Below are 26,926 nucleotides of genomic sequence, written 5' to 3' on the forward strand. Positions count from 1 at the left end.
AGTCCCACGTCAAGGGTCCTTTGTATATTGTGGACCTAACTAAAATTTTCAAACCCTCCATAGTAGGAGCACATGTATAAATGGATTGGTTAAGGGCAGGTGTGCCTGAAGGATCCCATCCCTTCTTAAAGGTACAGGGACGCACGTGACGCCCATCTATACAAAATGACATCAAAGGCATCTAGTGTGTCCCTGCGTCCAAATTAGCCAACTCCACAAAAATGGCAACCATCCCAACCTATAACTGGCCTTAGCAGTAAGGTGCATATAGAAGGGCAATGCACATCACAGACGAGAGAGGATTTCCCAGCAACACTTACCAGCCTGCTTGCGAAACAACCAATATGGCCCTGTCTAACAGTTTGCGTTAAAAACAGAGGGTTTTGTTTGCGCACATTTGCAAATACATGCGTACGCCACAGTCCCACGTCAAGGGTCCTCTGTATACTGTGGACCTCACTAAAGTTTTCAAAGCCTCCATAGTAGGAGCACCATAGAGTTTTAAGCTGGCTATGATGTATTGAAATTTGGCCGATTCAGTAGGAGGTTGAAAAGAGTAGATCTAATGGGTTGATTAATAGGTTAACTTTTCTTAAACAGATCCGCTGGTTAATTTTCATTTGATCAGCACCTGCAGCCAATCAATTGCAGAACTGATCAGTGGAGTCACCTACTATCAAAGTACAATAGTGAAGCGGGGAGGATTCCTCCATCCACCTTGATTGTATGGAGGGGGGAATCCTTTCAGTTTATTTGATCGGCCAGCAGGCTGGTTGATAAAAAAAAAAAGCCATTTATGGGCAGCTTCATGCTGGCCGTAGACAATTATTTTTTTTCATTCAGCCAGAGGGATCGTCCCACTGGGACATTGTATTCTGACAGAGGGGCCCTCTAGGCCAGCTTTTACTATGTTTAGCATTTTGCATGAGCTGAGCACCAGATACCCTTGTATAACCTTCCTTTCCTTTTAGCCTTTTGTAGGTTTCAGATGAAGGTATATAGGGATTAGAGTGCCTGCTGTCTCCCAAAATTAGCACATGGCAACCCGGCCCTCTATTGTTCCATTATCTAATCTTTTCGGTCATATGTACAAAACAAAATTTCAATAGCATGGTTGTTTTCTAGTCACTGTCATGTATTTTTTTTTTTTCAAGGGTTCAACCCCTATTCATAGCTGAGTGATTTGAAACGTGTTTTCTGAAGTGTTCCAACACTTGCCACCAGATGTCCTTGTTATTCTATTGTTCCTATTTACATCTGAACTGTACCAATTTAAGTTTTCTTTCACACAGAGTGTCCTAAGATAGGAGGTTTGAGAGTAACTCCCCTTTTGGTACAAAATAAAAAGTAACATCTTCTCTGTTAAAATCCTTGCAATCTACACTGACCATCCAAAGTCCTACCTGTTTTTGTTCTTGAAGTAGACCTAAACTCTCTGTCAACATTAACTATTTTAATACTAGTTTTTCCTAAGTTTCTCCAGTTACTTCCTGGTTTCTGATCTAGGCCAAAATGATGTCGTACATTTTATAAGTCTTCATAGGATTTTTTTTTCATGGGGAGGAGGAGCTTTCTCTGCCAAGTCCACCCTTCTCTCTGCATGCCTGAGCTAGGGGCAGATGGGATTTCTTGCTACATGGATCATCTTCCTTTAATCAGAATGGCCGTGGCTTGAAATGCTAGAGGGTTTTTTCAAAGTATTTTTCTCAACAAAATTAAAGCATGGCGACATGGATGGATGGGTTAGTTTGCTTTGAATATTAATGAATCGGAATTTTCAGTTTGTTGTTCTCAGATACAGGCAAGTTCCGCTCTAAGAAAAAGCTATATGTTTAACTAAGTACCTGTAAGGCTGATTACTGAACAGGAATGTCTGTGCTAGTTCTAATTGGTTGATGCACTTGCAGTGTTCTAAGGAGGATAGTTGCAGGCCTGAACACCACAACCAAAAAGGCTACTTAATTCATTTTTAACATTCATAGAAAACTGCCCCATCCATCTATATCTCCATATTTTATTTTGTTGAGGAATAACTTTGAAAAATACTTCCCTAGCATTTCTGACTATGGCCATATTGAGTAAGGACAGATGATTCATGTAGTATTTACTTCCTGGAATCCATTTGCTCTTAGCTCAGGCATGCAGGGGGGTGGGGGGATGTGCTTAGAAAAGAAAACCCCTTCTCTGTAGCAATCCTGCACACAGAGATGGATGCGGTCATCCATTTTGCTCCAAACCCCTCCATCTTGTATCTCTCTCTCTCAAATGGAATTCCTCCGATATTCCCCCTCCCTCTCTGTTGAGTGACGTGATCTGGATGATGACAGAGATCACAGGCAGCAAACTCATTGGGAGGGCATCATGGCTATAAACCCCACTAGCTGGTGCCCCTATGTCTGCGAAACTCTTGCTGGAGAAGGGATCATAAAACCATAAACCAAGCCCTCACTGAGCTTCAAAGACATTCCAGGTAGTCGTAAAAACAGACTTACATTTAAAAACTCACTTTTCCATATAATTTTATATCTTCAAATAGGACATAATTACATAAGCATGGAGCACACATTCGGACGGCTCACTTTAATACAAGTCGCCTGATATATTACACCCCCTAGCTGGCATATACAGTAGAGCAGAAAATTATATCTCCTTAACCATCCAAGCAGGTATGTCATATTTCATACCTAGACGTTCAGCCGGTGATTCTGCGTATTAATCTACTAGTGGCAAGGCTGCTAAATGCACTGAGGATAAGTTATGAACCATGACATCAAATGAGAGGGTTTTTGGTCATAGCTTGGGTCTCCGCCTGCAACACCCGCCCAAATGAGGCGATTGGTTCTCTGCTTCAGGGAGACACCCTGCTGAGTTCCTAGAAAAAGCTAAGCTGAATTAAGGGAAGTTGAAGATTCTCCCTTTTTAGCATTGAAACTAACTTTGGGAGATCAGGCATCCTTTTGGCTCTGAAACCTGATCTTCTTAAACCAAGGCTGACGGCAAGTACTTTATCCCTCTAAACTTCTTTCTGTTATCTCTTTGCTGTGCTATTGCTCTCTGTATATTTCTATAAATATATATCTATTGGCTACATCTTTTTCTGTAAATATTTTTATTGCACCCTTTTGACCTTTTTAGTAATAAATCTTACTTTCTGAAAGCGTTGAACTGTTTCTAAAGCTCTTTAATGCAACTAAGAACCCCTGCCTCTGAAGAACGCTACTGTGTGTTTTAAACTTTGGTATATCTCTGCCTGCGGTGACAGTGGTATACCGACGCTTATGCCAACATCATAGTGTTATTGCATGATATTGCCGAGTTTCCCCTTTCGCTGTACAAAAAGGAGGTGGTGGCAGTGTGAAGGGTTAATTGCGTAATTAACTTGACCCAGTAACAATCGCTCCCAGGCTGCAGATACACAGATTGTGGTCCATTAGCTGGAAAATCTTTGTGCAGAGTACAGCTGGGCGTGGCAGCGCAGTTTTAGTCTGGCTAGTCCTTTGGTCACAAGTTTGGTGAGAAGGGCTGGGGTCTGATTCCACGATCGTCACATTCTTCCCTCCTGATGACTTGGGATATATGACTTAATTTGCCTATGTCTGAAAACCATGAAGTAGAAGAAGAAATGTAAAAAAAAAATGTTTAAAACCTGTAAATGATATACTTTCCTATCTATTTGCTAATGTTAGCAGTGTAAGGCATAAAACTACTCATGTTGATTGAGAGAGTGAAGTTACACTTTAAATTCTATTATATATTTTTATTTCGCTGTCAGGCCCTGTGCTCCACATTTAAACTCAGGTGTACAGACCATTTTTGCAACTTTTACATTGTTTTCTTATTATTCACTTACAGCATTGAGTTAGACTCCCCAAACCATGCATTTTTGGAAAGCAGAGGACCAGTAGAATAAAAAGAATGTGCTACTGTTTTTTTTAGACCCTGTGATATTTGCCCAAATGTTTAAAAAAATATTTTTATTAAAATACGCTAACATATTTACCTCACACAAGCGCAACATAACTTGTAACATTTTTGCTGAATTCCTACTAAGATTCCTAGTAAATTTAAAAGCTGAAACTAGTGATTTAATAATCAATAATAGGTTGTGCAAAACAGTGAAAATTGAAGGTAGACAAAACTTTAAATAAAGCCGCTTACATTTAAAAATCTGGAGGTTATCATTTTTCACTTACAGATTTCAGAGTTTGTAACAGAACAGCAAAAGGGTTAAAGGCACTTTTTACACTTGCAGGCCCAACTCTGAAACCAGCTAATGTTGTAATTTCTGTTTGCCAAACTTCAGCTAACTGGACTAGGTCTGTGAACAACCAACACAATGCTGTATTCTGGGAGTGTACTTTTAAATGAGAAATTACAGCAATTGCCTTTTGAACTGCTCTTTTGTGTGGTTACCCTAGAACAGGTTTGAAACAAATCTACCAAATATTTTTGATTTCCATTCATATGCACAGAACCTTGTGGCTTAAAGCTTGGTCAGTAGAAGCTGCCTACAAAAAAAAAAACTTTCACACATATGCCATTTGTAGGATAATGTTTCTCTGGTTTGGCACTTATTTATTTATTTCAGGTACTTATATAGCACCGTCAATTTACGCAGCGCTTTACATATATATTTTGTACATTCACTTTGGTCCCTAACCCTCACTTGACAAGTTTTATCAAAAATGTAATAGGAGGAACTGTGCTTCTTCCCCAGTGGAAAGTTCCAAAATTCCCTTCCTCAAAACACAGATCACCACACCACTCTACTTAGATTTCAGCTTCTAAGCCTCAGTTCAGCCCTTCCTTTCACTGCAAGACTTGGACCACAAGACAAGGGGCACCCTCACTCTTGTAGGATCACAGGATTACGTGGCTTCATCAGGGGGATCAGATTGGATGGCACGGCCCTCTATTGGATAATTATTTTATATAATAAGCTACCTCATTTTGTAGCCGAGACTAACGATTCTCTAGCACTCGCATGGGATACTTTGATAATTCTGTAGTCTCAGTTCAGACTAATCTATTCTCTTCTTCCAGTGCGAATTCTGCCTAACCTGTTCCGTAAAATAGGGAAAGAGAAAATACTGGCGATTCTCATTCTACCAAACTGGCCCAGAGAAACCTAGAATGTCTGTACCCAGGTTGCTAGGAGACAACCCCTGGCCTCTTCTAAACAGGTCAGACCTTCTGTCTCAGAGTCCTCTATTTCATCCTCAGTCACTGGCTTTAATGGCATGATTGCTGTCCTAAGGGACAGATAGACAGGAGTCTGTCATTCCTACTTTACTAAAAGCAAGAAAGCTACTTACAGAAAACCTACTATCGTTCCTGAAAATCTTTTCTTTATCTGGTGTGAAAGAGGCACTTCATTACCAGAGATTACTCTGTGCCTTGTATTGTGGCCTTCCTATAAACAGGACCTAACCAGAACTTGGCCTTAGGAGAGAATGAAAGTCATAGATACCCTAACTCCATGGTCTGGCGCTTGTTAGATTGCAGGCGGGCATCTTTTTCCCAGCTTCTCACCTAACCAGTCTTCAACCATCTTGATTATGGTATCCCATATCTGCACATGTGTTGGGGTCCAAAATTAGCAAGCAGAAATTCTCAGGCTTCAGCATCTAGTTCCAGGGGAATTTATTTAGAGGGGTTTCATGCCTTTTGCTGTAGGTGGCCAGTGCCAGCATCCAGTTTTAACAACAAACTGAACAGGTTTGTTGCCAGGTCCTTGGATTGTAGGGCTTCACAGTGGATGCTCTGGTAATCCTGTGGAATCCGTTCAGCCAGATCTATACCTTTCTGCCCCTCCAGATTTCTCCCTGGTCTCCCTCATCCACAGGATTGAGATGGCGAGCGTTTCAGTGATTCCTGTCGTCCCAAATTGGCTCAGGAGGACATGGTACTCAGACATACTCAGATTGGCAGACTGTTCATGAGCTTTCCCCTGATTATCTGTATCTTATGTCCCAAGGGCCAACTCGGCATCCTCCTTTCTTAGTTGCTTTTCTTAAAAGTGATGATATTAAAGCTTCCATTTTTTTGGAACAACAAACATGTTATACTTACCTGCACTGTGCAATAGTTTTGCACAAAGCAGCCCCAATCCTCTTTTGGGTTCACTTCCTATGTTGGAACACATACCTACCAATTCTTGTCTCCCCCCCCTCTCCCCCTACCCACCACTTACCTGAGCGCTTGTTCAATCCAGCGCTATGGCCGGCAGCAGATCTTCTCTCCCCCTCTCCTGCTCTCACAGGCTTTGCTAATGGCAGCGGGAGCTATTGGCTCCTGCTGCTATCAATCAAATCCTGTGAGAAGCCATGTTGTTTGTGTCTATGGAGTTGTTATGGGGGCACACACAGAAGAGGATGAGTGGAGAACACAAATGGGGGACCCCAGAAAAGGAGTTAAGCTGCTGCTTTGCAATAACATTGCACAGAGCAGGTAAGTATAAACCTCCTAAATTTATATAGAAAATTTTTTTTTTTTTACAGCAGCTTGAAGCCATGGTACTAAGAGACCTACCTGGCTTAGCTATCCCTAATCTCCTTAAGGGCAAGAAATCAACTTTTTGTAAAGTCTACTATCACACTTGAAAGGCCAATTTCGCTTCGTCCAAGTCTAAAGATTCTTCTAGGGCTGTATTCTTCTGGCTGGTCTGGATCAGCATCTGACTTTGAGTAACCTCAAGGGGCCTTTGCATTTTGTTTGAGACCATTGGTATTTCAATCCCCCTAGATAAGGACTTTGTACAGGGTGTTGTACACATTTCTTCCCTTGTCTTCTCTCCAGTGTCTCCATGTGACCTTAATCTGGTTCTCTCAGTTCTTCAGAAGTTGTCATTTTGAACGTATTAGGGATGTTCCTTTTTGTCTGATTTGCAAAGATTTATTGAATTCCTCTAGAGCTTAAGGTGATGTATTTTCAGGAGAGGAGGTATTAGAAAGTAAGTGCAAAAGTGCCTATTACCCTTTGATGAAACAGAACAAGTACTTATTTGGCTGGCTCTAGCTAGTGGTCAATAGGGCCTCTCTCTGTAATCCTGCTGATATTGCCAATGCTTTTGGCAATTTTTATATTATTTAAAAAAAAACAAAAAACTCTACAATCCTTGTAATGACCCTGATACTACTTAACCAATTCCATCGGATATTTCCGAGTTTCTAGTATAAAGTATGTAGATAAAGTAGAAATACTCTCCCTTTCTTACTTGAGGCTACAGCATTTAAATATACCTATTAAAGTTAGGGAGATAATGAAGGTGATACTCTTTTCCTCATAATTAATCTCCTGGAGCCGGGTGCAGATCTAGAAGGCCTTTGTAGATGTCACCAGGGGATTACCTACTGAAATGTTAAAGGTGATTACCTGCATGTTACCAAAAGCCCGGTAAATCCCCCACAACCACAAGCCATGTCTTTCCTCAATTCTGACATGAAAAACTATTGTGAAATGATAGCTTCCCACTTACTTGATGTAATGCCATCACTCACTGGACCTGCTCAGGTGGGATTTGTTCGGGGTCAGCAGGCTTCATATGGTACTAGGAGGAAGTTAAACTTGATTAGGTATGTGGAGGCCTGTTGCGTGTGTTCTCTGCTCCTTGCCTTTGAATCCACTGAGGCTATTTGTCTCGTGGTGCAAAAATTTGGATTAATTGGGTTTATCCTTATAGGTATTATGGATCTCTACAAATAGCCCACGGCCCAGGTATATACCTTGACTATGCTTTCTAATAGTTTTACAGTTACTAAAGGCATGTGTCAAGGGTGCCCTTTGTCCCCTCTCATTTTTTCCTTGATCAAGTTCTTTGCCGCTGCCATTAGGACACATCCCATTATCTCTGCTATAACCATGGATTCGTAGGATCACTGTATTGGACTATTTGCTGATGATATTATTCACTTGATAGACCCTATCAGATCCCTGCAAGAGGTGCAGTCGCAGATTGTACAGTTGGGTAAAGTTTCCTATTATAAAGTTAAGGTCAGCAAATAGTACATTCTGAATAAGGATGCCAAGCTATCTACCATAGAAATATTGAAGCACCTGGTAGGGTTATAATTCCGGGCCACCTAATACATTTTCCTTGGAAGCTTGGAGATCGCTTATAGACGAGCTGCCTCCGCAGAGTGCATACCTAAACCTAGGCCTGCCCCTCAAAGCATATGATTATCTGATTCTGGATATTAATGTTCAGGAATGGGTAGCTAGGGGCTATCAAACATTGGAAGACTTACCGTCTCAATTTGGAGTGGAGATTCCTATAAATTATTCTGAATATCAAACTTCCACGAGGTAGTTCCCAATAAACAATTCTGCTCCCAACCGTGATCTGGAGCTTTTTAAATACCCCCGAGCAGGAATCTAAGGGCATATCCTTTTTTTCAATGGAATGTTTCAGGAGCTTCATACCCTCAATAAGTTCCCTGAGATGTGGAGATGGGAAAAGGAACTCCAAAAATGCTTTACGTTGAAGCAATTTTAGTTAATAGCAAATCTTACCACTGTGTTAATCTGTGGGAAATTGTTCTAAAATATTACATTGCTGGTATCTAACACCCTGTCAGCTCTCTAAACTATGATACCCACTCCCCTCTTTGCTGGAGAGAATGTCAAGGTGTTGGAAACCTATTGCGCAAACTGTGGGGTTGCAGGGGATGAGGAGTTTCCAGAGAATGGTGTCTACACTTATTGCTGAAGTGACTGGCATCTTGACCCCTACTGTATATCCCTTCAGATGTCTCTACTGAGTATTTGATTGAAGCAGAACCCTACTACTCCTAGAACTGTGATTGCCCATTTGTCTATTACTGCTATATGACAAACTCACAACAATCCCAGTATCTCAGATCTCAGTCATTTCAGTAAGTCCGCAACCAATTCCATATGAACGACTGTTTGCATATAGTGAGAATGCCACTGCCATGTTCCTTGAGCGATGGGAAATATGATTGAGCGATACAAAACTTCCTACTTAATTTTGAACTGTTTCTTATCTGAATACTGGCTTGGCATTAATGTTATGGTGTCAGGACTCTTCAACCTATCTGTGAAACTCTCTGGTATTTCCAGATATGTGTTTGTATGCCATTAGGCTTATGTTGTGCTGCTTTTTTTTTTTTCCTTTTATTGTTCCTTTTTTAGTTTGTAGATTTTTTTCTGGCATTTATTACTGTTTCACCTGATTTTTTGATAAACGTTTTTACTGAAAAGACCAGTACACTAATACAGTGTTCAGCATAAATACAGATTTGTCAGAAAACCTTTTACTTTCCTTTCAGAATCAACATTTTCTATGGGATACAATACTACAAAATACTCCCACAAATGCGGGCCATTGATTGAAAATAAGATATTTGTTAATTTGCACACACAAAGTATATTTCCTAATCAATTCCTTGAACACCATGTTGCAAAAATGAATACATCCCAATGAAAGTCTTTTGAAACAAAGCTAAATTTTAGACAACAAATTCCTAATTAACAAGAATTCAACTATAGGTGAGACTACTTATTCATTAAACAGGTCTCTAGCAGACAGTTGATTATAAAAGGGTGTTACTTAACAAAGAAAATCCCTTCCCATTTCATGCTGTCAGCAATGGCACCACATGGAAGAGAAATGTCACAAGGCCCGAGAAAGAGAAAATAATTTTGTTTGCTCAAGAAAGGTGAAGGCTACAAGAAGATCAGCAGAGCTTAACTTTTCAGTCAGAATACTGTAGTAAAAGTGATGCAAAAATTTAACAAAGATGCAACTGCAACCTACTCAGAGAGACGTCCATGCTGTCCACGGAAGTTAAATCGGAGCTCCACCCCAAAGGGGAAGTTCCACTTTATGGACTGCTCCCCCACTCCCTCTTAAGGATTGGCACCTTTGGGGGGCGGGTACCTGAATTTGACAGGCACCCGTTCCCACTTCCGGTCCGATCACCTAGGCGATCGAAAACAGAAGGTATCCTCCCTCTCTCCCTGTAGTCTTTTGGGACATGTGACAGGTCCCAGAAGACTACAGGACCATTCATGAAGCACAGCGCTACTCGCACATGCGCAGTGGGTGGGTATCAGTCACAGCCGGGTGCCCACATTGAAGATGCCGGCCTCCAGGAATACAGGACGGCCGGTGAAACGGGCTGCAGGGGACACACCGCGGGACCGAGGGACAGGTGAATGGTTGTTTTTTAAAAGTCAGCTACAGTTTTTGTAGCTGCTGACTTTTATTTTTTGACAGGGTGAGCGGAACTCCGCTTTAACACCTTGACAGGAGAGTCTTCTGATGAGAAGGGCTGAAGAAAATTGCCACGCAAGTTCGCTGCAGTTAGACAAAGAAGTAGAAAACCAAACTGGGGTGATTGTTGCTGTATATTGAATGAGAAGATGCTACCATCACTCCGTACCCTTGGTCGTCGAGTACTTTTCCAACATGACAATGATCCAGAACACACATCTAAGGCCACTGTTGCATTTCTGAAGAAGAACAGGGTGAATGTGATTCAGTGGCCAAGTATGTCTCCTGATCTGAACCCAATGAAACGCCTATGGGGAATTCTGGAGAGACAAGTTGGGCATCACTCTCCATTTATCTTCCAGGCTCTAAAAGAGGTTGTTCTTGAAGAATACAGAAAGATAGGTTTTGCAATATGTCGCCGCTTTTTTCATTCCATGCCTAGAAGACTTGTTGCTGTCCTTACAAATCATGGAGGTCACATAAAATACTGGATGTAGCCCTCAAAATTTCCACTCGCCCGCTAGCATTGGGCGAGTGGAAAAAAGGTGGAGGCAAGCAGTGCCGGGACTAGCGGTGGTTGGGAGGGGTGACGGTGGGTGCGGTGACAAACAGCGATCTCCTGTATGGCTTTCAGTAAAGCAGCTGAAAGCCGCGGGAGGGAGAGAAGAGGTGACTTCCAGGTGCTGCATTGAAAGACATACAGGAGATCGCTGTTTGTCACCACTGCACAGATCATACCTGTTCATTCCGTCTCTTTCCTGGCCCCCCTGCTGTGTGCTTCCCAGTGCCCAGTCTCCTATTGGTGTGGTGGATAGTGGGAGGGGCTGGGCACTGAGGAGCAGTTAGTTCTTTATTTGCAGTTGAATGACCTCAAAAGCCCAAACAGGCATGCTTACATCTCTAGGTGGGAAAAGGACCTCAAAAGCTCTATAAACAAGGAAAGCTGGTCACAAATTTGGACCAAATTTGAGGTGTTACCTGGTCCTGCCTTGTTTGGCACATCTTTGCCCATCCTCTCCTAGCACCTGTTTCTCAGGTTGTTCTGCTTCGGGAGATGTCCTCCACATATGGTGGACCTGACCTATGCTTTCCTAGTTCTGGACAAAAGACCTTAACCTCCCTGACGGTATTCCCGAGAGTAGCTCGGGGTAAAGTTTCAGTACCAAAAGCGGTAACCCCCTGAGCTACACTCGGGCTTACGCTGCGGCGCTGCTCCGGCATCTGTTCTTCACTTACCTTGTCCTGCGCTCCCGCGATGTCCCTCCTGCAGTGTCCCCGGCAATGTAATCCGGCGGATGCCGGCATCTGTCTTCTGGGTTCCGTCCTCTGCCAGCGTCGGGACGTATGGGGGACGGAACGGCAGGAAATTTGAAAATGACAAAAAGTGACATTCACTAAATACACTAAAATCACATAGTAAAACATTACTGTATCAAACCATTTCACATACATTTTGTCCCTAGTGCTTTGTCCTGTGCCCTGCCTGCATTTTTACTGTTCTTTCTGCCTGGAAACTGAGAAAAGTCCATGGTGTCCAAAAAGTGTCCCTTTAGGTCAAAATCGGTTTTAGACCAGCTAGAGAACAGCGACAGTAAATTAGAACTAATTGCAAAATTGAGTGATAATGATTCGTGGGGAAATTCGTCATCAGGCACTGAAAACGATTTTGCGACTTTGCTCAGTGATGTGCGAACTTGGCGCTATATTTCAAATTTCAGTGTTTTTGGTTTGATTATATTATTGAATTAAATTTATTATTATTTTTTATGATTATTTATTAAGTTTATAATCTATGATTTTCGTGTTTTCAAATTTTATCATACCCGGGATGTTTACTAGACTCTTGTTCGGACAGATTTCAGTGAGTTATTCCTAAAAAATTATAGGCCTACAATAAAAAAAAATACATATTTCCATGCCGAAAAATGTACTGCTTTGAGCACAGAAATATGGACATAATCAGACTGCTAGGGAGGTTAAACTCTTACAATCATTACTAACTTGCCCCTTCCCAAGAGATCCGTGGTATGTTCTGTTACACCTGAAACCGCTGGGCCCCACCAAATCTCTGTCCAAACTGGCCACATACACTTTATTGCCAAAAGTATTGGGACACCCCTCCAAATCATTGGATTCAGGTGTTCCAATCACCTCCCACGGCTACAGGTGTACAAAATCAAGCACCTAGGCATGCAGACTGCTTCTACAAACTTTTGTGAAAGAATGATTTCCTCTTAGGAGCTCAGTGAATTCACCATGATAGGTTGCCACCTATGCAATAAGTCCATCCGTGAAATTTCCTTGCTACTAAATATACCACAGTCAACTGTTAGTGGTATTATAACAAAGTGGAAGCAACTGGGAACAACAGTAACTCAGCCACAAATTGGTAGGCCATGTATATAATGATAGAGCGGGGTCAGTGCATGCTAAAGCGAACAGTGCACAAAAGTCACCAACTGCCTGCAGGGTCAATAGCTAAAAACCTCCAAACTTGGTGTGGCCTTCAGATTAGCACAACAGAATGTAGAATGATTCATGGAATGGGTTTTCATTGTGGAGCAGCTGCATCCAAGCCTTACATTACCAAGTGCAATGCAAAGCATCGGATGCAGTGGTGTAAAGCACACTGCCACTGGACTCGAGTAGTGGAGACGTGTTCACTGGAGTGACAAATCACGCTTCTCTGTCTGGCAATCTGATGGACCTGTGTGGGTTTGGCTGTTGCTAGAACGGTACTTGCCTGACTGCATTGTGCAAAGTTTGGTGGAGCGGGGATCATGGTGTGGGGTTGTTTTTCAGGCCCCTTAGTTCCAGTGAAGGGAACTCTTAAGGCGTCGACATACCAAGACATTTTGGACAATTTCATTCTCCCAACTTTTTGGGAACAATTTGGGGATGGGCCCTTCCTCTTCCAACATGACTGTGCACAAAACAAGGTCCATAAAGACATGGATGTGTGAGTTTGGGGTGGAGGACTTTGACTGGGTTGCACAGAGTCCTGACTTCAACCTGATAGAACACCTTTGGGATGAATTAGAGCGGAGACTGTGAGCCAGGCCTTCTCGCCCCAATATCTGTGCCTGACCTCACAAATGCACTTCTAGAAGAATGGTCAAACATTCCCATAGACACACTCCTAAACCTTTTGGACAGCCTTCTCAGAAGCGTTGCAGCTGTTATTGAACACTATGAATTAAAACTGGGATGCCATTAAGTCCTCATGCACACTAGGCATTTTAAAACCGTCAGTAGCGCTAGCTGTATAAAGTCATGTTAAACGCGTTTGTGTTTTTGTTAGCATTTTTTACACAAGAAATAAAATTTTTGCTAAAAAAAGCACCAAAACTCCAGTTTGCTGTGTTTCACCACGAATTTCCACATTGAAGCGTTTACAGCTAAAAAAAAACTCCTCTAGAAACCCACTAGTTTTGTGTGTTGTTTTTTTTTTTTCCCCAGCCAAAAAAAAGCCCCTGCCATAAAACGCTGATTTAAAGCCTGTGTGTGCATGGACACATGCTGGGAAGTTTACTGGCTGTTGAAAAAAAACCAGACAAAAGCCAAAAACAGCAGCTGTAAAAACATCTAGTGTGCATGAGTACTAAAGTTCATGATGTGCGTGTAAAGGCAGGTGTCCCACTACTTTTTGGCAATATAGTGTATGTACTACTGGCAGCAAAACAAACAATAGCAAGAGCCTGGAGACAATAGTTTATACCGATTACAGAAATCCATCGCCACTTAGATTTTTTTTTTCACTAACGAAAATCTTTCCGGTATCCTTCTAGATATGCATCACAGATTTCTAAAAATATGGACCCCATGGATTCAGTATGTTCACCATTCTATACCTATGGCCAGCTATACACTGCTATAGGCACTGAGACCCTGGGGTTCCTGCAGGGGTGCACCTGGCATCCTTTCCCACTCTCCTCTTTCCCTCAACCCCTCTATTTTTTTTCTCTTTCTATCTACTTGGGCTCTTCTGTAAGGATCGTCTCTGCTTATGTTTTTTTTTTTTTTTTTCTATAGTAAACTCAATGCATATGCATCTAAACCATCAGCGTCTACTTCCCCGATACAGGCGCACAGTTTCCGTTTTCCTTTACTGTTTCTCTGTTCTGTGCCCTTTTGGTATACTAATCATTCTGGTTTTTCTACACTGTAGCAAGTTACAAATTGTATTCCTTAAACTTATTTATAAAAAATTATTGAAAGAGAAAATTGGTAGCCAGGCTATAGACTTGTAGCTGTATGAATTCTGGAGTAATTTATCAAAGTTTACTGCCAAAAAAGTATGTGGCTTTCTTCCATGATGTAACATTAAAAGGGGGTGACTTCACCTGTCCTCTGAGCTGTGACACTTGCCGACACGGTATTTTGGTGGATGTAAGTGAGAATGGAGTAGTGGGTGAGCGCTGGAGAGTAAAAATAAGGTGATTTGGAGTGGGCTAAAGCCCACACTGTCGCTTTGCAATGAATAGGAAAGGTGAAAGTGTCTGTTTAGGACATGTAAATAATTTCTGTGCCCATAGCCTGACCATTAGTTCACTTTAAGGGTCAAAGCGTTCAAAGTAAAACTTTAATTTTCAGTGTATTTTCTATTGTAATTTAATACAGCAATGTCCTTGGAAACATATCTTCTGTCCACCACCCAGTTACCATCTCACAGAGCTGTACAATGTTTTAGGAAATATTGTCCCATGAGCTGTGCTAAAAGCATTAAATACAATTTATGCTATGCATTTGTATGGCAATTGCCTAGCTTTTTTTGTCACTATTGTGCAGCTGCTGACATCCAAATGGGTTTATTACCAAATATCCAATAGCTGCCTGCCCACAGTACTTTTACTGTGAATGGACGGCACGGCCAGCCTCAACATTGTAAAAACACGTTGCCTGGTACATGCGCACTGGTGCAACTGCTTCCGCAACCGCTGTGTCCACAAGGCACAGTGGATTACGGTTCCCACTATGCGATCACATGATCACAATGTGTACACAACTGTTGTGAATGAGTTTCATTCATAACACTTGTGCTCTCTGTAGTGTTGCTGTGATTGGCCAATACCTATCACATGGTACCTAGGCCACTCACACCACCCTGTACCATGTTTTTAGCTGTAGCCAATCACAGTATATGTCAACAGAAAGTAAGCCGTCATGAATGAAAACCTTTTGTCCCCTATGTGATGAAAATAAAAAGTTAAGTTAAAATGTTTTTAATGGTAAAAAAAATCAAAGTTGCACCCAAGCACATTACATCCCCTCAAAAAAATAAATAAATTTGAGGCCCCCCACTCCCACATATAACCATTTACAAAAGTAAAAGCGTGCACCTACGTATGAAAATATTCATTGCGATACATATGTTGCATATTGCCACGCATGCCAGAATGAGAGCAATCATTCTAGCATGATATCCTCCATAACACTATACTGATGACCTGTAAGGGGCTTTAAAAGGGTCACCTATATAGGGTACTGAAGTTTGTCCACATTTCACGAGCGCACGCAAATTTAAGGTTTGACATGTTGGATATCTATTTACTCGGTGCAACCTCATCTTTTATATTTTACAAAAAAATAGGGTAATTTATTGCTTTTTTTTTGTGCCCTGGTGTGGTGTGTGTGTGTGGTGTTTTTTTTTTTTTTTTTACCAAAGAAATACATGTTGGCCTAAATTTATGATGAAACTTACCGTAATTGTATTGGATATTTTTTTTAACAGAAAGTAGAAAATACCGTTCGCTCCTTCTTCTTTTTCTTTTTTTTTTTTTTTTGTATGTCACAAAAAATAAAAAAAAACAGTGGTGTTCAAATACCACCAAAAGGAAAGCTCTATTTGTGTAAAAAAAAAATATAAATTTAATTTGTGTGTTGCATGACTGCACAATAGCCAGATAAATTAGCATAGTGCCGAATCGCAAAAAAATGGTCTGGTCATGAAGGGGGTAAAATCTTCCGGAGGTCAAGTGGATATTACACATTATTATTACATTATCTTCCTTGTTTTCTGGAAGTGCTACAGATGAGATCGTGGGTGGGCAACTTTTTGATCATAGTGTGCCAAAATGTTTGTAAGTTATTGAGAGTGCCAGAAAGTGCCACTATTGCCTGACAGTCCTCGCTCCAGTGTTTGCCCCCAGTGTCTTAGGAAGTATAGGACCTGAGGTATCCTATGTTAAATCATGCTGAATTTGAGCACATAGTCTACTCATGCATACACCCTACATTCGAATATAAGGCAAGTATTCAAAACACTAGATGACAGTGCAAAAGCTGAGCATATACAGCAATTGTACAGCGCCTGGCTTTAAAATTCTATGATTGGTGAGTGGTTAGGAGAAGCTTTAAATGTTAAGGTTAAAGTTTTTTATTTACACCTTAAGAATAATCCCATTTTTACTTTGTATGACATTGTGGTAAAAATCATACTTTCATTTTAAACCTGTTTCTCCTTATTGCTTCTTGTTTCAGATCATCTTTGTTTATACATACCTAAGTGTCAGTGACCGATGTGCTCATGTGAGTATGCTGGGTGTGACCGAGACTGGCTTCACTGTTTAGTACGTATGTAATTTTTGCTTTCAAAAAGAGTTAGCAATACGATTGCTCTTCAGTGTGCCCCAGAGTGTTGTTTATGTTGATCCTCTTTCAGTGGAGTTTTCTTATAATGTGAAGAAACTCTAAATTATGAATCTTATTGGAGCTGGAGAATAACAATGACCAGTATGGTAGAACTTGAAGAAACTATTAAGAAGCTTGTTGTGAGACTCAAAAATGTGGAAGAGGGGAAACAGATTGACACACTTGTCCAAATATTGGAAGATTTACATAGTTCCACCTTTTGTATAGGTGGTAAGTATCAACCATAATTGTATTGCTGCATTGCTTTTTTCCTGAACCTTAAACTGTTTACTATTAAACTGTTTTAATTTTTTTTTGACAAGCATCGGAAATATTAAGTCGCATAAATGTTCATTCACCTCTGCTGCTTGTACTGGAGTCCTATATGAAAGTCTCTGCTGTACAAAAGGTATTATTTCTTATACAAATAGACAATGCTGTATGTTGCTTTTGGGGGTGGGGGTTCCTCTGCCCTGCAGCAATTGTCTTTTAAAATGGGGGCAGCTGTGTGGGGCTCTGCCTGCAGACCAGCATTATTCATTCACAGAGATCTGTGAATGAAAAAACTACAAGTTCCTGCTTTATGCCACAGTAGATGAGCTGATCACTGTGCTTGTAGTCCATTCACACTTGCCTACAAAGGAAACAGCTGGGCGCCAGGTTACTGTATGGTTACAAACCCTTTAATTCTATTTCTCACTTACAATACATGGGCTTATATGCGTCTATAGGACATTTCTAAATGTGTACAAATGTAATGATTTTAAAAGACAAGTATGGACTTTTTTTTCCCCCCATATATACTTATTTAGTTGGATGCAGCATCGGTCCGATACTGCATCTGTCCCCCGTCGGCTCGAAGTGTGATAACTCCGTGATCACATGATCACTGCGTTATCACAGCTTCTCTAAGTGGAGAGCGATGACTGTCATTCGCTGCTGGCTGCTGTGCCACCTCTTCCTCGTGCTCACTGTAGCGCTGGGTTGTAGAGGGGGAGGGAACGGCAGGCTCAGGCTCTCAGCAGATCGCTGAGAAGCTGAGCCAGGTGTCGCTCCAAACTCTGGGGTGGATCCCGACTTTCAAGTTGGGATCTTTCCCCAATCTGGACTGGCTGAGTGATGTCAGCCGACAACAGGCTTCAGCCTGCTGTCAGCTGAAAACTGGTCACAGGAGTGAAAAACGAACTGCACTCCTGTGATCCACAGGAGAATTACAGCCAACAGAACTTTGGCTGTACTTCTCCTTTTTTAAATGGTATAATTTACACTGCACAATTACTATATATGCATTCATGTTACTTGCATTTAGAGAAAATAGAAATCTGTGCACCCAGGGGCAGATTAGATTCTATGAACACGTCTAAACAAAAGTTAAAGTACATGTAAACACAGAAGAAAGTGATATGGAAAGTGCATTGTATTCAGTTTTAGCACTTCTTAATTTTATTTACAATTTTTATATTTTTTTTTTAAGTATTTTATTTCATTAATGTTAATACTCTCACAAACCCCTTATATGATGACATTCCTTATTCCTTATGGAGACATCAGGGCTCTAAGACCCCCCCCCCCCCCAATGTCTCCCCTGCCCTCTAGTGCAGCTATTTAAGCATAGATCAGCTCTTAAACTGATGAAATCATAGTCTCTTCTGGGTTCATTAGTTACAGAGAACATCAGGGAGTGGCTGTTCTTGTAGCTTGTCATCCCAGGCGTTTACCACAGTCCTGGGCTCCCCAGAGAAACTGTAGAGCCTGGGAACTGTGGCAGTAGAAATTGGGGGTAGGTGCAGCCCTTCTCACTACAGTAAAAGTCATTGGGTGGTTGTATAGCTACCCAAAGTTTTACTGAGCGGCTGATCGCCCATGGCTGTAGCTACAACCATGAGCTTTTTATAACCACTTGAATCCAGGATGTTGTTTTTTTAATATCTGGTGGACAGAAAGTGGTTAAAATAAAACCACTGCTCTTATTCTTAAACCTCTTCATTGCTAAGTGCTAGAGATCCTGAAATATTACCATCAGTACCAGTATTAGAAGTGGTTAGTCTGTTGAGCAATTTTCTCGTAGAAGTGCTTTTGTAAACCTCAACTTTTGTCATGTTTGCTAAGTTAAGGACTAAGTGTTTGCTCATAAAAGACAAATTTTCCAGTTTCTTTCACTTTGGGCACAGCTAATTATTCATTGTTTTTCTGTCTGTACTGATTTAGAATGTAAACATATGGCTATTAAACTGAAGGTTTTTCACTAATGGATTGTTTTTGTGTTACAGGTGGGCTGGTCTCTCCTGTGCAGGTTGATAGAGATTTGTCCAGAAACCTTGCATAGCTTACATACTCCTCTGGATCTTGGACGTGAATGGGAAGTACTTGGGGTTCATCAGTGAGTTGCTTCACCCATATCTTACTGTTCACGTTTGTTTCAAAGGGCAATCCTTGGTGGATCTATGCTTTCTTGTCATTTATTATATCTGCTTGTACTTATAGAATCATTGGCTGGGACTTGCTAACAGGCTCCTGCTGTATACAGTTACAGCAGACTCCAGGCAGGGGTGCGCATGTGCACATCTTAAACCCAGAAGTAGGCAGTGACCTATGGCTATGACTCTTTTCCTACAGCAGCTGCTTGCCTACAGTACATTGAGAGCAGGCAGGTGGTTGCCAAGTGGTTAAGGGGGAATATGATCAACATGTATAATACATAAGTGGTCCACATGGTGAACTGGGTTTAGTTATTCACTTTAAAGTCATTACAGAGGACAAGGGGGTACTCGGCTCAGTAGATTATTATAAAAAAGCCTGAATTATTTCCTAAATGCACAAAATAAAACTAGATACTAATATTTATAGGTGAAGTTGATCCAGGAAAAAAGCCAGTTCCATCCAGTTCAACCCACAGAGAAAATGAAACAAACAAACAATCATTCCCCCAGTTTAAAACCTCCATATTCACAATCCTATAGTTATAGTTGATGCAGAGGAAGGCAAAAAAAACAAATTCCCTCCTGATCCCCCAAAAGGCAATTGGATATTTTTCAACCAGACTAACTATGTAAACATGTAATGGGCTATTGGATAATCCTTTTTGAATACCCACAGAAGGATTCAGGCTCCATTCACACTAGGGCGTTTCAAATCGCAGGCGGAATCATGCGATTTGAAATGCGCTATGAAAAGGTAAAAACGCTCTATTGTGCATTCAGGTGCCATTTCATTTCAATGGCAAATGAAAACACGGGGCGATTTTCCATGCATCAAACGCGGAAACAAAATCGCTGGACATGCAACACCCATAAAAAAGTTTCTGGAACCGTGAGGTTCCAATTGCGCCAAAAACAACTCGCCTTTTCAGTTGCCATTGAAATGAATGGCGCTTGAATGTGCGAACGCGAGTTTTCACAGTTTTCAAATCGGCGTAATTCCGCCTGCGATTTGAAAACCCTAGTGTAACTGGAGCCTAAAATAAAACCCATGGTAAGCATAACAACTTTAGGGCAATTCTTTGCGGTATGTCAGCACGTTAGGTAGCAGGTTACTGTATGTCACGTTCTGCACTTTAATGTAGGTTTATAGACAAAACATGTTTAAAATTTAAAAAACTCTTAGCAGTGTTTAAAAAAATAAATTGTCCTGTTTAAAATCACACAAAAATATTGATTCCAGCACAAATCGTGTATGTGTGTGTGTTGTTGTTGTGTTTGTGGTGTTGTGTGTTTTTTTTTTTTTTTTTTATACAACTGAATCGAGAACAAAAACGTCTAATTATTCATGGCTAAATTAATTAAGGGGAAGAAGAAATTCATTAGGCCTGAGTATGGTCAACAAATTTAATAGGGAGTTAACTAGTAACACCTTTTTGTTATTAAAAAAAAAAAACTTTAACTTAATTGTACAGTACAGGATAAAGACAGAATATTTTTCGGGGCTACAGTATGTGTAGAATGTATTCACTTTTCAGTGTAACCTTTTCAAACGTAGACCTTAAATTTAGCCACTCAGAGCCCAATCTCAGGTGGATGACCAGATGTTAGATCACGCTACTGTTTGCATTCTTTAACCGCTTGCCTACAGGGCACTTATACCCCCTTCCTGCCCAGGCCAATTTCCAGCTTTCAGCGTTGTTGCACTTTGAATGAAAATTGCGCGGTCATACAACATTGTACCCATATGAAATTTTTATCATTTTTTTGTGACAGACAGAGCTTTCTTTTGGTGGTATTTAATAAAAAAAATGTTTTTTCTTAGGTTTTGTTATAAAATTTTGTAAATAAGTGATTTTTCTCCTTCACTGATATGCGCTAATGAGGCTGCAGTGGTGGGCACTGATAGGCTGCACTGATGAGAAGGCACTGGTAGATGGCACTGATGGGCATTGACAGGCATCACTGATGGGCACTGAAAGGCAGCACTGATAGGTAGCACTGTTAGGCGGCACTAACAGGCAGTGTTAGGCGGCACTGACAGGCACTGATAGGTGGCACTGATTGGCAGCACTGATAGGTGGCACTGATTGGCATTGATAGGTGGCACTGATGGGTGACACTGAAAGGCAGTTCAGATGGGCACTGATATGTGGCATTGATGTGCACTGGTAGGCACTGATATGTGGCATTGATGTGGCACTGATGGGCACTGGCACGAGGCACTGATGAGCACTAACACGAGGCACTGATGGAAACTGACAGGTGGCACTGCTGGGGCTACACTGATCATCAGGGCACACTGATCAGCAGTGCCCTGATGATCAGTGTACATGTCCCCTCCACGGAAAGCCGATTACCAGCTCTCCTCTCCTCTCGAGCTGTCAGCGTGACAGCTCATGAGGAAAGAAATGCCGATAACCAGCATTTCCCTGTTTACATGTGATCAGCTGTGATTGGACACAGCTGATCACATGACTGAGCCGTCATCTTTGGCTCTTTCCGTGATTGGTTATCCGCTGTGTCCGAGGGACACAGCACACCGCCAATCGCTGCGCTGCGCGCTCCCTGAGTCGCGCATGCACGGTGAGAATGGGAGGACGTCATATGACGTCCTCCCAGAACGAGAGAACCACCTTGCGCCCGTCATTGGACTATATGGCGGGCGGGAGGTGGTTAACGCCACGTCCACCTAGAGCCCTTATAAGGTACTCAAGTGCTTTCTTTTGTCTTTCTCGACAAGGATTCATGACAGTAGAGTCTACACCAGGGTTAGCGTGTTTTTTCTTAAAGACACACTTTCCTTCTACTCTGCACCCTTTTCTCCAGATGAAAGGGAGCCAGTGCAAAATTGCAGCGAATATTTGCTCTATTGAAGGACCTCACAAAACTCAAGCTCACCATGATGGGTCTCTTGCAACAGAGCAAGTACCAGCTCTAACACCAGTCTCAGAATCCTGTTCTATTTCAGGCATGCAACAAGTGGTCTGTTTGACCAAAGCACACTCTGCCTCTCTGTCACATTTTCTTTGAGAGATTATGTACAGCCATTATGTACAGCTATTTCTATCCAGGCCCCCAAAGCTTCTTGTCTCTTCTTCTCCTATTTCTCAAGTTTCTCAATAGGAGTTAAATTCTGACATGCCAGTCCTAGAAGACAGAGACACAAAAGGAAACAAAGAGAATATTAAGGAAATATTGGAGGAAGCTGCATAAGAGTTTTCTTCCCCATTCCTTCACTATATTGAAGAGGGAGCTTCAAGCATGCTTGTTAATGTTGAAAAGCTCATTGCCAAAAATGGAGATCGGGGAAAGGGGCCAGTAAATGTAATTTACCATCCCCTTTCTTTTCTTACCTGTAACTAACTGTGTTAATTCATAGCTGAAGTTTGGTTAACTGTGCTTTCTATTCTTCAGTTTTTGAATCAATAGCCCTGTGCAGAGCTCTTTCTGTTCATTCATTCTGTGCAGCTGAATGACACCATTCAAAGCTCTACTGACACTGTCCACGCACCATCCGCTGCCCTACTGACATTGTCTACTGCCCTACTGACACTGTCCACTGCTGTACTGACTGACACTGTCCACTGTTAAGGTTGGCTAAGTTTATATTCTTATAGTGATGGTTGTTTTACTATATAAAACGCTGGTAACCTTTGATCTTTCATGTTGTTCAGATAGATCTCCTCCTCTCAAAGGTTGCCTAACCCTACCCTAGAACACATCATGAGACAAATTTGCAGAATAGGTTTAATCTCCATTCACATATGCAGAGTCTTATGGCTTAAAGCTTGGACAACTGAAGCTGCTTGCAAAAGGTGCCCCACATGTATGCCTTTCCTAAGAAATGCCTCTTCGGTAATGCATCAACCTATTTATCAAAGAGGTCTCATGAGGGAATGTTTTACTTCTGTATCAGAAGGTACCAAAACCCCCTTCTCTTGCCCCTGAAAGCACAGAGCACCTGTCCTTTGTAAACAGGCTTCAACTTCAAACCCTAAGCTCACCCCATCCTTTTGGTGCAAGGATTGGCCCACCAGGTCCTTCAAGCCTTCCCAAAAATGATTTTCACAATAAAGGGGCGCCCTAACTTCTAATAGTGGTGGGATGTTTATTACAGTTTGCTTCTCTTTGGGTCACAGATTTTCCACTGCTTTCTTCTTTAGATCAACCAAAAACTGGCCAAAGACAGTTAAGATTTACAAAATGTCCTGAACCACCTCTTGTCCCAGGGAGTTGTTTGGCAGGCAGGTTCAAAGGATTCTACTCAAACCTGTTCATGGTACCAAAGCCCAGCAGCCATATTTGGTCTATTCTGGATTTTAAATCCCTCAACAAATTCCTTCAAATTCTAAAATTTTGCATGGAAACCATAAGGTCCGTAATTGCCTCTCTGAGGCAAGGAGAGTACATGGCATCTCTGGACATCCAATGTGCCTATCTAAATGTTCCCATTTACCCACCTCATCAGTGGTTTCTACCCTTCGCATTAGACAACCACTTCCAGTTTGTCACACTTCCTTTTGGCCTATCTTCTGCTCCCAAAGTGTTCACAAAGGTCTCCACCTCTGCTTATCCTCATAATTTGAGGGATTCCAAATCAAGGCTATCTATATTACCTCCTTTAGATGGACTCCACTCTCTTGCAGCTAACAGAAAATGTCCAGAAATGGCCACTCCTAGAGTATGAGTGTGATCTATTTCTGGTCTGGTTAGAACCCAGAGAAGAGTAACAAGGTTAATAATGGGACTGGAAGGCCTCAGTTGTGAGGAATGACTACAAGCATAATATGTATTCTCTGTGGAGAAGAGGCACTTAAGGTGGTATGATTGCAATATACAAATCCTTGAATAGTGATTGTAGCATTGGGAGGAAACTTTTTTTTTAATCTTGGGTGTCTAACATTGAACCACTTCTCGTTCAACTTCATTGTGTGGCTGCATGTCTTTTTTTTTTTTTTAAACTGTGTAAGGGGCTCATTACTGTTAGGGTGGTAAGGATGTGGGACTCGCTTGCTTTCACAGTTGGTAGTGTCAGTGGAAAGTGTAGATAAGTTCAAAACAGGGTTTTTTAGCCAACACGATGTACAGGGAATTGTAAAATAGCAGAGAGAGACACATACACATTCACAAACACTTGTTGAACTGGATGGACCGGTGTCTATTCCACCTTACCAACTATGTAACAATTCAAATTCTTCAGGCTTTTAGCTTGATCCGTTTCCACAAATTTGGTCTTCAGCTTTTCCTTTGCATGGAATACTTTGGTCCGGTCCTTAACACAACCCAAGAAAAAGTTCTTTCTGTAAGCGCACAGTCTTGAGAACTGAAATCCAAGAAACATCCCACATTGAGTCTTCATGAGTGTAACAAGCCTAACCGTAGCCTCTGAGACGTACCATTCACCCAATCCCATTCAAGAACTCTTTTTTAACAGAATATTTTGTCAGCCTGAAACAAGCAGACTCCTTCTCTTTAATTGCCAATGTTCCTGTCCAGCCAAGCAAGGAACCAAGGAACATTTGTGGTGTATTACCACCCCAGCCCTAACAGTGGGTAATTAATTTCTTCCCTATTACTGGAAAGTTATCACAACAGGCACAAGTCTCTCAGGCTGGGGAGAAATGTTCCAATCCCTAAAAGTCAAAGGAACATGGTCTTTGAGAGAAATCAAGCCCTGCCACACTGAACCTCCCTCCTGAAGGGGCACCCAACCATGGTGTAGTTAGACAATGCTATGATGGTTGCCTACAGCAACCATCAAGGGGCATCAGGAGTCTGCCTGTGTTGTAGGAAATTAAACAGATCATCTCTTAGTACAGAAACTAAGGGAGTTATCTACTAAAAGTTGAGTGCAAAATCTGATGCAGCTATGCATGGTAGCCAATCTGCTTCTAATTTCAGCTTGTTCAATTAAGCTTTGAAAAAACCTGGAAGCTGATTGATTTCTATGCCCAGCTGCATCAGATTTTTGCACTCTCCAGTTTTAGTAAACCCCTAACTGTCCGAGTGATTCCTAAGGTCAGCATCCTAGGTGATAACTGGAATGCGGATTATCTCAGCTACCATTGCCTGAATCAAGGAATAGGTCCTTCATCCATTCATCTTCAATTTGATATGCTAAAACTGGGGGATTCCTGATGTGGACAAATTTCACAACAAACTGTCTGTTGCCAGAACCAGGGATCCTCTAGCTCTAGCCTCAGATGCCTTGATAATTCCCTGGTCTCGGTTCAGCCTAATTTATGCCTTCCCAGCAATTTGAATCCTACTTCCCTTTTCTCAAGAAAATAGAGCAGAAGAACTATGATTCTAACTGTACCAAACTGGCCCAGAAGAATCTGGTGCACAAACGTCATCGAAGTTCAAGCAGATGACCCCTGGCTTCTTCCCAACAGACAGGATCTGCTGTCTCAGGGCCCTCAGGTTCATCCACTTTCAGTCTGTGGCTGTAATGGCATGGCTGTAAAAACCCAGATGTTAAACGATAAGGGGGTTTCTGAGGCTGTGATTCCTACCTTGCTAAAAAAAAAAAAAAAAAAAAAAAAGATATAATATTCCACCTGGAAGTCCTCTTCTTTTTTTTTTTTTTTTCTGGGGTGAACACAGACATCTCAGTCCCAGAGAGTACTTTTTATTTAGCATTCTGGCCTTCCTACAATCAGGTCTTAAACAGAAATCAGCTTGAACCTTTTGATTTGTTTATAATTTATGTACTATTTTGTTTTGGTTATAATAACCATTTTGGATTGGTACTTATATAGTGTACTAGAGGGTGCAAGTGCATTACGTTTACAAATTATCATGTATATTTTTATAACAAAGAGTCATAATTTACAGATCCAAAATGATATCACCATCTATAGATATTTTTTAGGTATAGAAGTAGCAAATGGTAATTGTCATCTATCCAGAAAATCAACTCGTTTCGTGGTCGTTTCCGCTTCTTCAGGACTTCACATTTTCAAATGACAGATGCCTTGTTACATGTAATTTCAATACCTTACAAGCAACATTTAGCTGAGGAGATGGTCACGGACCCTAAGGCCACTGTGGGGAGATAAATAAGGACAGCAAACTGAGAATACCCTCTAGGTTATCCAACACTCAGTCACAGGAGTCTATAGGTTACAACATGTGTTGTATCATCAAAATGGGTAGAAGTTCTATTCAGTATATGCAATAAACGCAATCACAGAGTGTGGTGCATTTTATATCATCAATGCATCCTATATTCATGTTAAAGTGTTACTAAACCCAGGACTCTGCATTCACTATATCAGGTTTCCCACAGTACACATAGCATTGGAAATGAAAACATTTTAGTAAATATAAACTGCTAATACCTGTTCTCATCAGCAGTATATAGCAATCTGTTGACTTCTATCAGTGTCCAGCAGAGCACTGGTTAAAGGAGTCTTGACCCTCTGTCTGGACAGTGCTGATTGGCCCTGTGCTGATCACATGCACTCTTCCAAAAAAAAAAACTTTCTAGCAATACACACCAAACTGAGGATGTGCAGCTTGCCCCCAAGGCTCTGTTCCATCAGGAGATGGGGACGGTGGAAGAAGGGGAAAATCAGAGAAGACAGGATCAAACAGCCTTTTTATACAATGCGGAGGAGATTAACCCCTTGGGTTC

At 41.4% G+C, this 26,926-nt stretch overlaps 1 protein-coding gene across 6 annotated transcripts in view; it reads left to right on the forward strand.

Annotated features, from left to right (window-relative positions):
- The window catches only part of LRRK2 (leucine rich repeat kinase 2), a 362,321-nt gene that overhangs the window by 7,690 nt on the left and 327,705 nt on the right, over positions 1 to 26,926 (forward strand). For 3 of the 6 annotated variants that reach the window (XM_089685047.1, XM_089685029.1, XM_089685072.1), the window contains exons 2-5: positions 16,718 to 16,806; positions 16,899 to 17,098; positions 17,191 to 17,276; positions 19,138 to 19,247. In XM_089685047.1, coding sequence (XP_089541173.1) covers positions 16,963 to 17,098; positions 17,191 to 17,276; positions 19,138 to 19,247 — 332 coding nt within the window. In that variant the 5' untranslated portion in view covers positions 16,718 to 16,806; positions 16,899 to 16,962. Of the gene's footprint in view, positions 1 to 16,717; positions 17,099 to 17,190; positions 17,277 to 19,137; positions 19,248 to 26,926 lie in introns of all 6 variants that reach the window. The other 3 variants (XM_089685063.1, XM_089685056.1, XM_089685038.1) reach the window with 2 other exon arrangements.

This window comes from Staurois parvus, unplaced genomic scaffold (assembly GCF_062004578.1).
Source record: "Staurois parvus isolate SC_StPar_1 unplaced genomic scaffold, SC_StPar_1.0 ptg000019l, whole genome shotgun sequence".
In the NCBI taxonomy this organism is placed as follows: Eukaryota; Metazoa; Chordata; class Amphibia; order Anura; family Ranidae; genus Staurois; species Staurois parvus.